The sequence below is a fragment of the Aptenodytes forsteri genome, unplaced genomic scaffold (genome assembly GCF_000699145.1).
Source record: "Aptenodytes forsteri isolate BGI_AS27 unplaced genomic scaffold, ASM69914v1 Scaffold249, whole genome shotgun sequence".
Taxonomy (NCBI): domain Eukaryota; kingdom Metazoa; phylum Chordata; class Aves; order Sphenisciformes; family Spheniscidae; genus Aptenodytes; species Aptenodytes forsteri.
This window is the reverse complement of record NW_008796188.1, coordinates 737,095-751,160: the sequence shown is the minus strand read 5'-3', so window position 1 is coordinate 751,160 and position 14,066 is coordinate 737,095. Positions and strand designations below refer to the sequence as shown.

The 14,066-nt window shown below is 43.0% G+C and overlaps 1 protein-coding gene across 1 annotated transcript in view; it reads right to left on the bottom strand.

Moving 5' to 3' along the window:
• Window positions 1–14,066, bottom strand: part of MYO1D (myosin ID) — a 177,396-nt gene that overhangs the window by 58,649 nt on the left and 104,681 nt on the right. The window contains exons 21-22 of the mRNA XM_019474268.1: window positions 7,236–7,349; window positions 1,950–2,104 (exon numbers count right to left, since the gene is read on the bottom strand). Of these exons, the coding sequence (XP_019329813.1) occupies window positions 1,950–2,104; window positions 7,236–7,349 (269 nt within the window). The remainder of the gene's footprint in view (window positions 1–1,949; window positions 2,105–7,235; window positions 7,350–14,066) is intronic.

Here is a 14,066-nt window from a genome sequence, read left to right as displayed (position 1 = left end):
TGACAGGCACGACAGAGAAACCTGACACTTGACTTTCAGCTAATCCCGTTTAATGAGGAATTCCCAAAGTGCCTCTCAAGCGAGGGGTCAGCTAATCCCACTCACTGACAGGATTTTTTTTACTCTTAGAAAATGGAAAGTGGCTGAAAACAGGAATATTTCCTTTTATTTTGATTTACAGATACTGCTTTCAAGAGGGAAACCATGACATTTGCATATTTGGAAAATTAAATGTGAGCTGTTCCTGTACATTACTGTTAAACCAGTAACTTTTATTAGATGTTGGAGAAAAAGGGGCTTTTAGACCAACTCTCCCATTTAACCAGCTGTGCTGAGAGTTGTCATTCGAAGCAGTAAAAAAATTCTAATATTGTATTAAGTGAAGATTAAACAGCATATAAAAGTATTGAAATGCAATTCTACTACAGACAGTGATTAGATAAAACCTTATTCTTTTTAAAGATAAAAATGTCATTGTTAAATCAGTATAAGAAATTGAAAATCAATAGTTTACACCCTTATACGAAAGGTGCAATAATTGAGGCTGACGGCCACACAACATACTTTCTTAAAATGAAGAACATGTGCCTCATACTGAGCTATACTGGATACGTGATGAAAAGGCTGGGTACTTCGTAGTAACGTCGAGCAAAAGGAACAGCAAACCAGGGCAGCCTGAGCCCTGAACAGACAGGATCTGGAGTGTAATCAACGGTTTCACAGCTCTTCCCAACATTAGAGACTTGTTAAGGCACTGAGGAGCATCAGGTATCTGAAGAAGATGTCACCTGTGTTCGGAACACGCCAGACATGAAAGAACTCCAGCTGCTTCACAGGATTCCCGAAATGAAGTGTGTTGCTTTACAATACCCGTATCTCCTGAGCCTTCAAGGGTAGCTACCTTTGAAATTAAACTGTATTTAGGCAAAAGCAAAAACAGAGAATGTCTTCTGTTGCTTTTCAGCACTGAATTTCCCAAAACAAGTTATGCCGATGCTGAGAATTCATTTCAAATGAACTTAGCACCTACCTCCAGCAGTGGCGAGTAGCAGCTAAACCAGCATGCTCTTCTTGAATTCATGAAAAAAATTACCCAGGGACCGAATGTAACCTAAATTCACTCTCATTGTCCTGCCACTTGTAGCTCTGTAAGAATATTTACCTATAAAGACTCCTCTTTATGGGTCATAAATAGAGCGTAATATTGTGAATGGCAAAAGCCAACGCTGAATGTGATGCTGAACAACATCAATCTTCATGAGCATCTGTTCTGGAGGAGTAAGGGAACAACTCTGAAGGTCTGTTCACTCCACATACCATTTCTCTACAGAGTTACTTTTATGTGATTGCCTGCAATGCAGTCACTGCTGTGATGCTCGTCTGGACAGTCCCAAACCTGCTCGACAGTATAACGGTGATTATTGCTAGTTCAGCTGTAGCTACAAGAAGCTCAATGCAAGATAACCACTTAAGTGTTCAGTCCACCAATAAAACAGCTTTTTCACATTGATTTACAAGAGAGAGAATTTTCAGGATACAGAGATGACATTTTACAGCTCAAGCAATAAATCGTCTACTGATATTGGGGGCAAGGGGAGCAAGTTGGGAAAGGAATAGCTGTACCTTCATTTTACGTGTTACGAGTTTGACTGTAAGAAGCATTCAGGAGACATTGTGACACACTCAAAATGCATCTTCAGTGATATTTGTCCCCAAACACCCATACTCTAACAAACACATCCAGGGAAGGCAGAAGGGGCAAGCAAAGTGTTGTAGCTAAAAAGCATGTCCCAAAAATGCAAGGAAAAAAAATGTTGCTCTGGTATCCTAGTAATAATGGTGAAGTAACACAGACAAAGCTCAAGACTGGCATCAAAATGACTTCAGGGGAAGTTTCTGATTTGGCACGCTAGACTGAATTTTCAACAAAGTCCATCCCCAACACTGACCTCTTGAAGTGACTTGCCAGGACTCCCACCAGCTCTCCAATCCTGCTGTCGTTAGAGGGCTCTTTACTGAAGAGACAGACAATGAGATCCTTGTTGTCTTTTGTGTGGAAGACCACGAGCTGGTCCTTGCCATTGGAGACACTCAGTCCTATCAACTGTGAAGAGAAAGCAAGAACAACGTTATGTACGTTGATATATCTTTGCTACCCGCCAGGCTAGTTCTTTCCTCTCCAGGACGCCACGCTCGCTCTCAACATCTACCTCTACCAGAGAGCTCAGGGCAATGGCAGTGCGCAGGTCCTCACAGCTGCTGAAAAAGTCAAGGTGAAACAACGGGGTTTTTGTGGAAGTCAACAGTCTCAAAGGTGCGAGGAAATTTTACCGTCTGGACTTGGGTTCACTCTGAGCAACTCTTGCTAGAAGCACCGCTCTCCCATGTTACTGTAGTGCCCTTCTGCCTATCCAGTACCACGGGCCACCCACCGAGGAGCGCACCAGGCGGATTTCTAACAGCCGAAGCTTGCTTTCCCAAAAATCTCACACTGGATGACACCACATCGCTCAGTGGCAGAGCCACAAGCCTGCTTTTTTTTCTCTTCAAAGGAAACCAACAGTAATCATGAGTCTGGCCAACAACCATCTTCAAATTCACATACGCAGCGCCGGGAACGCAATGATACGCAGGTAACATAAGAATGAAGTTTTTTACTGAAAGCTTAAACATCTTGATGAATAATATAAGTTGCAAACCCCCACAAAGCCGTGATGATTCCAGTATTTAGACATGGATTAAGGTCTTGCTGTTCTGACAAAATAAAAAGGTGTGGGGTTTTGGTTTGGGTTTTGGGGGGTTTTTTTGGTCTGTTAAGTAACTGCTACTTGGCACATTAAAAGCTTTGTCCTCATCATCTCACAAAGCAAAAGCAGGAAATTTTTAGGGGTGGCAATCTGGGTACACAGGCTATTCAGATGAATATCAGAAAAAGCAAAAAATGAATCTGTGCTGTGGAAACAAAATGTAAGGATGGCAAAAGAAACATCAAGAGGCAAGTACATTTAACAAACCAGTGCTGAAAAAAAAATTTAAAAAAAAAAAAAAGAGAGAGAGAGAGAGAAAGGCAAAAGAATGATGGCTACAGAGAGAGAATACAGCAGACCTTCCCTGTCCACTACAGGACTACGTGACTCCTTTGAGTCATCCAGAGATTTGCAGAGAGAAGCCACATTCTCCTAAAAGTGAGAGGCACCGATATACCATTTTGTGGAAATGAAAGTCTCATTATTCCCTTCTTAAAGAAAAAAGCCTTCTGTGTAGCCCCGCTGCCTGCGTTGGAAAGGATATTAGCACAAATCGAGCTGGAGACTACTCACTCCTTTCAGAAGCATGAATCATATTCAGAAACAGTCTGGATCCGTATGTTTGCTTTAGCAGTCACAACGTATTATTTCCAAGAAACCTGTTCCAGCTCTGGATGTCTAACACATACCAGACAGCAGCATCGTCCCAGAAAAGCACGCCACAACCAACACACAGCAGTGCGGTGTATGCCCTATTTCCTGGATAAAACACTACACAAGTTTAGAATCACTCCTATTTTGTTGGCTTATTATCACAGCACAACAGTCTGTCTGCACTACCGCAACTGCCGATATTTTAAACACTGAGCAGAGACCTCCTGCTACCAGTTGCATAAACCCAACGCAGGTGGAGTTTATTCTCTGCCGTTCATGCTATTTTGAGGTTATGAAATACTTTAAAAACCAGCTACACTTCATGCACAGACATTAACAGCTGCCTGGGTTTACAGCGTCCCTTAAAATTAATTTGCATGCTTAAATAACATCCTGTGAGCACAATAGCACCACAGGGACTACTGCCATCAAGGTTTTAAATGTGCACCAAGTGTGAAAGATGAACAAGTCGAAATATCTGGATTTGAAAAGCCTATTTAAACATTAATTATTCAACAGAACCATGTTAGAAGTCCAAGAGCCCTTCAAAATTTTCCTATTGCACTCCTCCCCATAAAACTACCTGAATGAATAAATATAACACACAAAAAAATAATTTTAGAGAAGGTGCTTATCTCAGTATTTACAAACACTAGTATTAGCTCTGCTTGAAGATCAGGAAAAGATTCTCAGCATCCACAGAACATCCTTTACTGTATTCACCACTGTACTGGGAAAGGTAGTTGCAAGATCCTTTCTGCTGCTCAGTCGCCTTTGAATTCCTTTCTGCCAGTATCTGTTTATTTTCTCTCCAGGTAAGAACAAAAAGATAATTGTATATTGGTACTTCTGAGGCAACTGCCAGAACGCTTGCACACAGAAAATCCCCCAAAGTATCATCTCAATCTGCAAAACAGTCAGGGTTGAAAGGAAAGTTACTGCTTTGTCATCATTTGCACAAAATTACAGATTCCTCACACAGGACACAAAAACACAGAATGCAGAGCCTGGGACCCGAGCAGGCACGCCTTACGGGCTATGCTTAAACCATTTACATGCAAACACAGTTAAAGGAGACGGGGAACGGTAGCGCGATTTCTTCAGCTGAAAACAAGTTTATGGTCGTAACAGACATCAGCTGACTGTCTCCAATGAGATTACCATGGAAACACCATCCCTACGGATGTTGCCATGTTGATAGGGTGCTTTTGAAATGCCGATGGCGAGCAGCACAGCTAACAGGCAGACCAATTTCAGCTGGGTTCACCTTTACGTACCTGAAGGGCAATCCGCCTTCAGCAGTGAACACGCACCTTTCTAGTTGGACATATTCGATACACCGATATACATCAGGACTGGCGTGATTATTATCCATTTGCTTCTCAAAAACATTCTTATCCGTTCAAACAATTGTTCTTTCCCCGAAAGGGAAGGGATATCTGTACCACCTCCCTGTACACTGTAAGAGGATTTCCACACAAGAAGGGATTGGGCATGCAGAAAAACGGGACATGCAAGTCAGCTCAAGAGACAACGCATATTCAAATCATTAAGTAACAAAATATAAAACATAACTACAGAAAGGAAAAAACAACTGCATTACAGCATTAGCCATTTGCTGGAGCTCAATTTAAGAAATCCTGGCAAAAGTACAAATATTTCGTGTACTGTACATGAACCAAATACATTTCCAAACTCTCTCCTCCTCTCCCCTCCTCCTGCGGCACAGAGAGGGTCAGCAGTAAATCAACAGGGTCAGTGAGCATGCCCTAGCACCACGATGCAATCCCCGTGTGTACGTGCAGATTTTCTACTGTCTCCCAGGACCACAGTGCAGGAGAAACAGGTAAAAGGAGAGGCCGTGGCCAACAGAGCAGAAATTTATCACCACAGCATTTACCAAAGATGGCTTTCATCAAATTTCCACTCTGGAATATTATTCTGACACCTGTAGGAGTCAGCGAAGGGTCTTTTGGACCCGTCCCTCCTGTGCAAAGTATTCCAGGACCACTTCACAGTTGCTCAGGTCAAGGAAACCGTTCAGTCAAGAAGCCTTGTGGTAGGTTGCTAAAGGGAGTAATTGCAGATCTACAAAGAAAACTGATTTATATCTACAGAAATTCAAGTATTCTAAGAGCAAGAGGCCTATATGCACAGACCATTAACTGTTTTGCTGCCAGAGGAAATGCAAAGCAGACAGCCAACATACAGCCTGTGCTACAGCACTCCGTATGAACGGATACTCTATTTTAGACAGCCGTGTTTCATGAAAAAACAATAATTGCTAACATTTCTAGGTAACAGATATTCTACAGGCAACCTACAAATTGTATCCGACTTGCTTGCCTCCTTTAATTTTTAAGGCATTAAGGATTTCAGAGGAAAATGTTCAGGCTACCACCACACTGACCTGGTCTCATGCTGTTACATGAATGAACAAGCTCCACCTTTAAACCCATCAGACACCCAGGTAAAGCAGACCTTTTTCTAAAGCTGTGATAAATACAGATTTACGTGCAATTGCTAATGTAGTAAGTGAATTGCAGTGGCCTAGCCATTTTGTATAAGGTAAGAAAACTAATAGTGAGAAATTGTGATAGACAAAATTCCACCTTGTCTGCCTGAGTTCACCTTGAGACTTCACAAAAAACCACCCGTCTAGGAGAAACGCTCTGCTTAGTCTCTGTGTATTTGAACAAGTTGGTTTGCACGAGCAGGAGTCAGCCATTTAGCAGCGTAATCTGCTGACAATTTTATTTTGCACAATTAAGAGATAATGTCAGTAGAACAGAACATCAACTGAGGAGGATGACCTGCAGCTGCTAACTCCCTGGCAGTAACGGCTTTTCAAAACAAGAGACACTGCCATGGAGACATCGCTTTGCTACAGCAAATACTCTTATTAGGACAAGCAAACAAGGCAGACGAGCACGTTGCTCCACACACACGCTGCGGTGGGTGGTCGGTGCACAGCTTAGGCGGATGACCAGCAAGGAGGTTAGACGAGGAGCTATCAAACCAACAGTATGGATGCAGCCTGAGCTAATCATTCACTCCACATTTGCAGATTAGATTTTACCGTTACCCTAATCCCATCTCTGCTCTTTTAGCAATATGGGGCTGCCAGATTTATTATTTCTCCAAATGCAAACGTCCCAACAAATTTGTGTACGACATTTCCAAGCAACCCAGCCAGGTTCTGTACGTTTAAGATAACCATAGCAGTGTTACCTCTGGCTGAGGGAAACAAACAAGCAGTTGAATCCACACTCCAGGATGCAGAAGAGCTAAGAGGTTTTCCCCCATCCCCATTCCTACCAGTGATAATCTGCTGCTTTGTCACTGGCAGCTAAACTCTGCTACCCAAAAAGCCAGATACCTCACTATAATTCCTCACTAATTTAGCTTTGATAAGATTTACATTAAACATGAACAAATATAAAAAAAAAAATTCAAACACGACACAAAGGATCAAACAAACCCCCAGAGACACAGAAACTGTGTCATAAGCTGCTGTGAAATGCTAACCCCCTTACGGGGCCAAGATCTTGTGGCGCACAGCAAATGAAAAACAAAATAGAAGAACGAGCAGAAGAGAGTTTGATAAGCAGTTTGGGTTTTAGGTTTTATTTTATGCACTGAAATTAAAAGCTAACATGATGCATCAGTGTTGTAGATAACTGTACTATAACTGTTTTAAAGACATTAAATATATTTAAAATTGTAAACCAAGGTCTTTTTCCATTTTATGGATATGAAAATGGAGCTAGACAGTAAATGCACTGCCTGTGACTAAGAGAACCCGAGATGAGATTCCCCCGTCCTTGTACTTACATTATAGAGCGGGATGGTCTTCATCACTTTGTACTGCTTCATAGGGTCCATCTTATAAAGGTGTCGATCAGTAATGAAGATTGCTCTGTCCTCCACCTTATTAAAGCGATTGACCTGTAAAGAAGCAAATTTTCAGTGCCACTAATCACTGCAAGAACATGCAGAATAAAACTTTGCAGCAGCAAATACGCAAAACTCACACAGCTCTTAAACAGGTTTTCTCCACGGATCTTGAAACGGTGAAAAGGGAAGATGGACCCCGTAATCCCATTTTACAAATAGAGAAACGCAGAGTCTCGGAGAAGCAACATTCCCAGAGTTATCCAGCAGGGCTGGGGCAACCTGGGAGAGTCCACGGCCTCAATCAAATAAAGGACAGATGCTTTCCCCTAGCAGCATTCGACCTGCATCCCTGTCCACTGGCAGACACCAAGCCCAAGGCGGATGGCTGTTGTTCCTACATTATATATATGCCTTTGTCACCCCAAAAGCATGATTCAGAATACCTGCCTCGCAGAGCCAAACAGGGTGCCACCAGGGTCTGTGACAGTCCAGACCTGAGGCATTTGAAAGCAGATGCTTTGGCCCATCCTAAATTTGAGCGGGTCCCATTTCCCTCTTTTAAAACGTCTGTATCTTGGACGTAGCTAAGCAACTTGCCCAAGAAGTGGAAAACCTGGACAACCACCCTTCCGCTGCCCATTAATGGATGTGTTAGCTGAGTACGGGCACGCTCCACCGGTTTTGCTGAAGTTGTGCCACTCTGCAAGAAGGAAGAAGAGACTGAATGGGCCAGACGGAGCCTGGGAGAGCCAAGCCTGTACGCCGGGACCTAGGCAACCAGCTGGTGGGAGGAAGGCAAGGTCATTTCTTGGCAAGCAGAAGATCCAAGCTGGAGTGCCCTCAGGCTGCAAGGAGCATTGAACACCACCCTCTCCATTCCTAAACAAGAAAGGCAGAGCAAGAGCACGACCAGTCTGGTCTAAAGGCTCACTGCCATTGAGAACAATGTCCTGTTGCCCCTTCCAGGAGGTCCTAACCCCATACCCTGAGCCAGCTCTGGCGCTCATCAGCCCTATCAATTCACTAACCTGACAAAAATCTGCCCTTTTTGTGAACTTAGCGCGGGAAGGGCACAACGAGCATCAGAGCCAGGGCAAGGGAAAGAGGGTGAGGCTCTGGGTAGTGATAAACAGGGGAAGAAAACAGGACGGCTCTGTTCAGCAGCAGCAAGCTGTGAGATCAGTTCAGCTGTGCCAGACCCGTACTGCAAGTACAGCAGATTTTTCTATAGAGGTGGACATCGCTCAACCCATATTTTAACTTGACTGTGTTCTGTTAAGGACATGGTATTCAGGGCAAGGATGTCTAAAGATCACTGGTGGGCTCAAGCTTCTCAAAAGAAATTCTTTAAGCAGGAGCTTGCTGTCCAACTATGCTGTCTAGGGCCATTCTGGGAACATGTTGAGCAGAGCTACAGCATCCAGCAGACTTCTAGACCAAACAAGACAGCACCCAGAGGCATCTGCGCACCTCTGAGGCTAACTGACCACTGAGTGAGATTTTGTTTGGTTTGGTTTTTGTTAAATGCTTGTACCATTCTCCAGTTATTTTGAATCTGGACTCCAGTCTCCTGACTCCCACTCCGCTCCTATAAGATACTACTAAGAAAATCATAGTGCACTTCAAACAACTTTAATACTGGCTTCCAAAAAGAGGCAAAGGTGTTTTAATCTTCAAATGACTGTACCCTCTGACAAAGGTAGGGTACAGAGGAGATGGAGCTAGACTTCTCGGAGAAGTACAGCAAAAGGACAAGAGGCAACGGGCAGAAGATGCAGCAGCAGAAAGTCCAACTGGACAAAAGGGGAAAAAATCTCCCCCGGAGGGTGGCAACCCTGGGACAGGGCTCAGAGAGGCCGTGTAACCTTCATCCTCGGGGATTTTCAAAACTCAGCGGACTGGGAGTCTGAGCAACCTCATCTAACTCTGAAGTTAGCCCTGCTCAGAGCAGGAGGTTGGACCACAGACCTCCAGAGACCCTTTCCCACCTAAACCATTCTGTGATTTCATCAGCCCATACGCTACCAAGAAAACAGACTTCACAGTATCTGAAAAATTCTGACAGTTTCTAGTAGTTCAGCAAACACAGCTTAGTGTCGCCATTGGGAAACATTAATATCTTAATATCTTAATGTTGCCACGGGGCTCTACAGTTGTAAATTTAAGACCAATTACAGATACGTGCTATAATTCAGTGAGGAACCATTAGTTGCCTGCTGAGGCAAACCACTATATTATCATCTGAAATCTCACTGGCAGTCAACAGCAGCAGAGGTTATCTGTATATGTATGTCCCAACCCTCACGGAATAATCTTAGGTGTACTCAAGGAATTGGTTCACTTGAATTTGAACTCAAAATACTATCCACCTGGGATATCGTTTGCATAACCAGGCACTCGGTGTATGGGGAAAATAAGCCCTGTCTTGTAGTGTACTTAATGTTTTTTGTGTGGATCAACCCTAAAACTTTTTTTTTTTTTTTTAAATACCAATTATACGTAACAGTTCTGATAAGGTAAAAATTAACTCTTGGAAGACGGCAATATATGAACCCCTCAGCAAGTACAGTTGAAAACAGCCAAGTGCATAGCCCCACATCCCAGTGTTTCGTTGCAGTTCATGCACCCAGTTTCTGTGTAGTAAGAGAAATGGGAGAACAGATTATTTAAGCACCAGCCAATGATGCAAAGTAACAGACATGGCCCAGCAGCAAGCCATGTACAGTGGTCATATAATTATATAATTTCTCTTAATCCTAGGTATTCTGGCATTCTGAATTCATGACTATTTTTGGCCACCAAAGAGATCTCCAGCAACAGCATCCTTCCAGTACCTGACAAATTAAATCACCAAAACTGCTCTCAAATGCCACATAAGCACCTCTCAAAAATTATTGTAAGAATATGCAATTGTTTATTAAAAATGTACTCATTCAAAGGATGCAAGATACTAAATGTTGTACCTTCGCAGTAACATCTGATCTGGGGAAGATCCAGGAACACTGAAGATAATAAGTCACTATTCCACACCTTATGGAATTAGTGTGATTGTTTACAAAAAGAGAAGTGGGAGGATCATGTTATGGCAGGAAACAAAATTATATTCTCTCCAGAGAAGTGTTTTATACCCTGGGATCATGCCTTTATTCATATCTCCTTTCTAAACACAGATCATTTAAACTCTCCCCATCCCACCGCAACTCGTCACAAATATTCTTCTAGGCTGCCGGTAATGTTAGGCTCCAGCAAGTGGGGTTTTCACAGAGGAAACACGCGTCTCACTAACATTACAATTAATTTGTCCAAGAAATACTACACCAAAGGAGAACATCTGACGCCACCTAAACTTTCAGATGCCCCAAGGAGCTGGGTACTAAATAGTAACCAGGCAAGATGCAAAGTTTTGTCAAAAGCAAGTGAGAAAGTAGGACACAAAGTAGAAAGTATTTTTCACTAAGGCAAAACTGGAGTCATCGGTCTATCGCAGTCACAGAGATATTTATTAATCAACTGAGAAGGGTAGACGAGGGTGAGACGTGATGAGGCGTATGAACATAAATAGGATTTTCCTAGGTGAAGTCAGGAGACAACTGGAGAACTTAAATATTCTCAGTCAACAGGCAGCAGAGTGGCAAAGTTCAGAGCAGATAAAGGCAAAAAATGCAAATTGGAGAGCTATATGACAGCTTTAAATTAACAGCACCAACTCAGAAAAAGTAACTGAAGATGATTTTAGACAGCTCTGGATAGATCTTGGCACAAACATGCGAGGCAGCTGAAAACAAGCAAGGCGTTAGCATGCAGGAAAGACTAGCATGGGGAATAATGTCCTGGGTGCCACGGTCGCACTTGGAATAGTGCGTGAAGCACTGGGACGGTGAACGTGGAGACTATAATGGTTCAGAGAAGGTAAAGAAAACGACTGAGGGCCTGGAAAATCTCACAGGAAGAGCTGCTGAATAACTGGGATTATTTTAGGAAGCAGATGAATGGGAGAAAGAAAATAAAGGCTAAGAACACTGAATGGCCCAGAGAAAGTAGGTTAGGAGTGTCTGGTGCTACACCTTGAGTTGTTTGAGCAGAGCAGCACAGGCTCCTCAAACCGTAATTTGGCTGTGCAGCTTACAGCACACCACGCTCCGTGTCTTGGGAGTTTAAGCAAAGGTTTCTCCAGTCTGTTAGGCTGTGATCTGCCCCACACAGACCTCAGGTCTGATGCTGTGTGGCCACGGTTCCCAAACATGTCTTTTTGATTTATTTTAATTTTTTTTAAAGAGTCTGACACCACCACCTGTTCGCTGCCACGATCCTGCTTGTTGCTCCCACCTCAACGTCCTCCCTGCTGTCCGTGCCTGCCTCCAGCACGGAGCCCATGGTGACGGATGGAGCAGACCTCACCGAGCTGTGCAACCAGAGCCACCCCACCGCAGAAGGTCCTGCAGCTGCTGCCCAGAAAGCAGGGATGGGAAGCATGCCCAGCTTTTGCAAGGCAATATAATATCGTAGTAGTTCTACAAGCATGTTTTGAATTCCACTTCTTTCTTGTGGTTACCCACTGTTTTCAGTGTTCACACCGAACAATACATTCAGCTGAGCGGCTAAAGAGATGTACTGAAGGGGAAGTTCAGCAGTTTATCTTACGTGAGAAGCAAATTCTCGCTGCCCTGGAACTCATGTCCTTTTCAGCTCTTTCCAAGCAATCACTTTGCTTCAGTTCAGGTGCCTCATGCATCTATGGCATATTTATGTAAATAATACATGCTGTGTTTTTAGAAGCGAACTGCCACATTGGGAAGCGTGCACAGAAGAGATTCAGAGAAATGCCAGCACCATTGCAAATGCCACTATTCTTTTGATTTTGTAGGAGTAGAGACAGGCCTTATGGTCTCAGATACAGCTTATACCCTCCCGGAGAACAGCCCTCCCTGGCATTGTGTTCTCTGCACCTTCTGGGCATTTTTTATTTATATCTTTGTTGATCCAAATGTGAATCGGTCTTAATTTAGCTTCTTGACTAGCTTATGGGGAAAAATGAAAGTCTAGCCTATAGCAGAAAAACCTCCATATGAGCTTTTCAGGTCTCTGCCAGGGGCCTCTAGACACCGCAGGGCACCGGGCTTTGGAAGAGACGGTCCTCTCAAGGGAGCCTGGTGCCACAAATGACAAGGGAGAAAGTGGGAAGAAAAGCCTTATTCTAAAAAAAAGAGAAACCGTTGTTTCCTAGGTGATACAACAAAATCTAGTGGTATGCATGAAATATGCATTCGGTTTCCCAAGGAAAAAACTTGAAAATGTCCTTTGAAAAAATGAAGAGCACCACAATGCTCAGAAAAGATGTATTTTTCCATAGGCAGAAATGACCTGCTTCTACCTATACCTACTGTGAGAAAGCAAGCGCATGCACCTCCCATCAGCGAGACTTCAAAGTCTCTTCACAGACCTATAAAAAGAGCTATAAAAGCTTCGGTCCAAACAGATTCACCCGTTATTATTCATCTCAAGCTGTTGAAATTAAGACCCCACGCACTCAAGCTAAAGAAAACTTCACCAGCAGTTATCAATACTTCAAGAGCAGTTCCCTGGCGGGCGAGAGCTGGTATTACTCCACTAGAACAATGTCAATCGTCAGCTAAAAAAAAAAATCTGTCTCAAAGAATTTAACAGTTAGCAAATATCTTACAGGTCATAAGATATGTTCTATACATAAACATTTTTAAATACATGAACTCCAGGCTTAACTTGTGTCTATTCAAGTTGCCCAGTACTTATCCTTTTAATTTATTTTCTTTCCAAGGAAAGAAGTGTATCAGACTGCAATTATCTGAAAATTTTGAAGAGCAGACACCTCACATTCCTGTTGACAGTCAAGAACTACTGCACACGTGGCGTGATGGTTCGGCACCTTACTGACCCCCGCAAAGGAAGTCTGATGCTGCTCCAGAAATAAAACATTCACCTCAAGTCACCAAGGCGCGCTCTCGTTACCAGTAACACCTTTCTGTCTAAGGGACCAGCAGTAACAGCACATTTTTTGCTCAAGAACCTTCAAATAAGCTCAATCATGAAAATATACCACGAATGAAGTTGAGCAACCTTATTCTGGGGACTGATGCTTTGTTACAGAATATTATTTAAGGGAAGCAATGAAATCACCTGAAAATTAATTACATTTTCATTTCTGTAACTCACTCTTCAGTCCCCTGCTAAAGCATTGTGTGAGCCAAATTTCAGCTGAGAATCAAACAGCAACAGCCGATTTGCAAATCCGCAACAAACCAGGTTCAGCATAAGAAATCTGACGAACTTCCCTGCAGTGCAAGTCGCTCCCTTTCAAATGCTCTGGCCACCAAGGCAGCCTGGATGTGCTAACGCCAAGTGCCACACTTGTGCAAACAACGTTTGCTATGACGTGGGGAAGTTAAAGAAGGATAATGCTATAAGGAAAAAAAAATCATTTTATTTATTTATTAAAAAAGAAAAGGGAAGAATGTAGCATCAGAAGAAATTCCCCCCACCCCACAGCACTGAAAGCTGCTCCTCAGACTGCTGTTACTTTTTGGGTAAGAGGCAGAATACTACAGCTTGTATTTTTGACAAGAGAAACACCTTTGTTTTAAAAAGACAGCTTAGGATAGAAATTGTTTTGTGTGAAGAGTAAAAGAAGGCTAATGCTGTTTTCAGGGTAAAGACTGTGTTCTTGCAGTCAAAACACAGAGTTGCTTACAGGCTCTACAACAGTTTTCACTGTTGCTTAGTCTGCAAATCCGA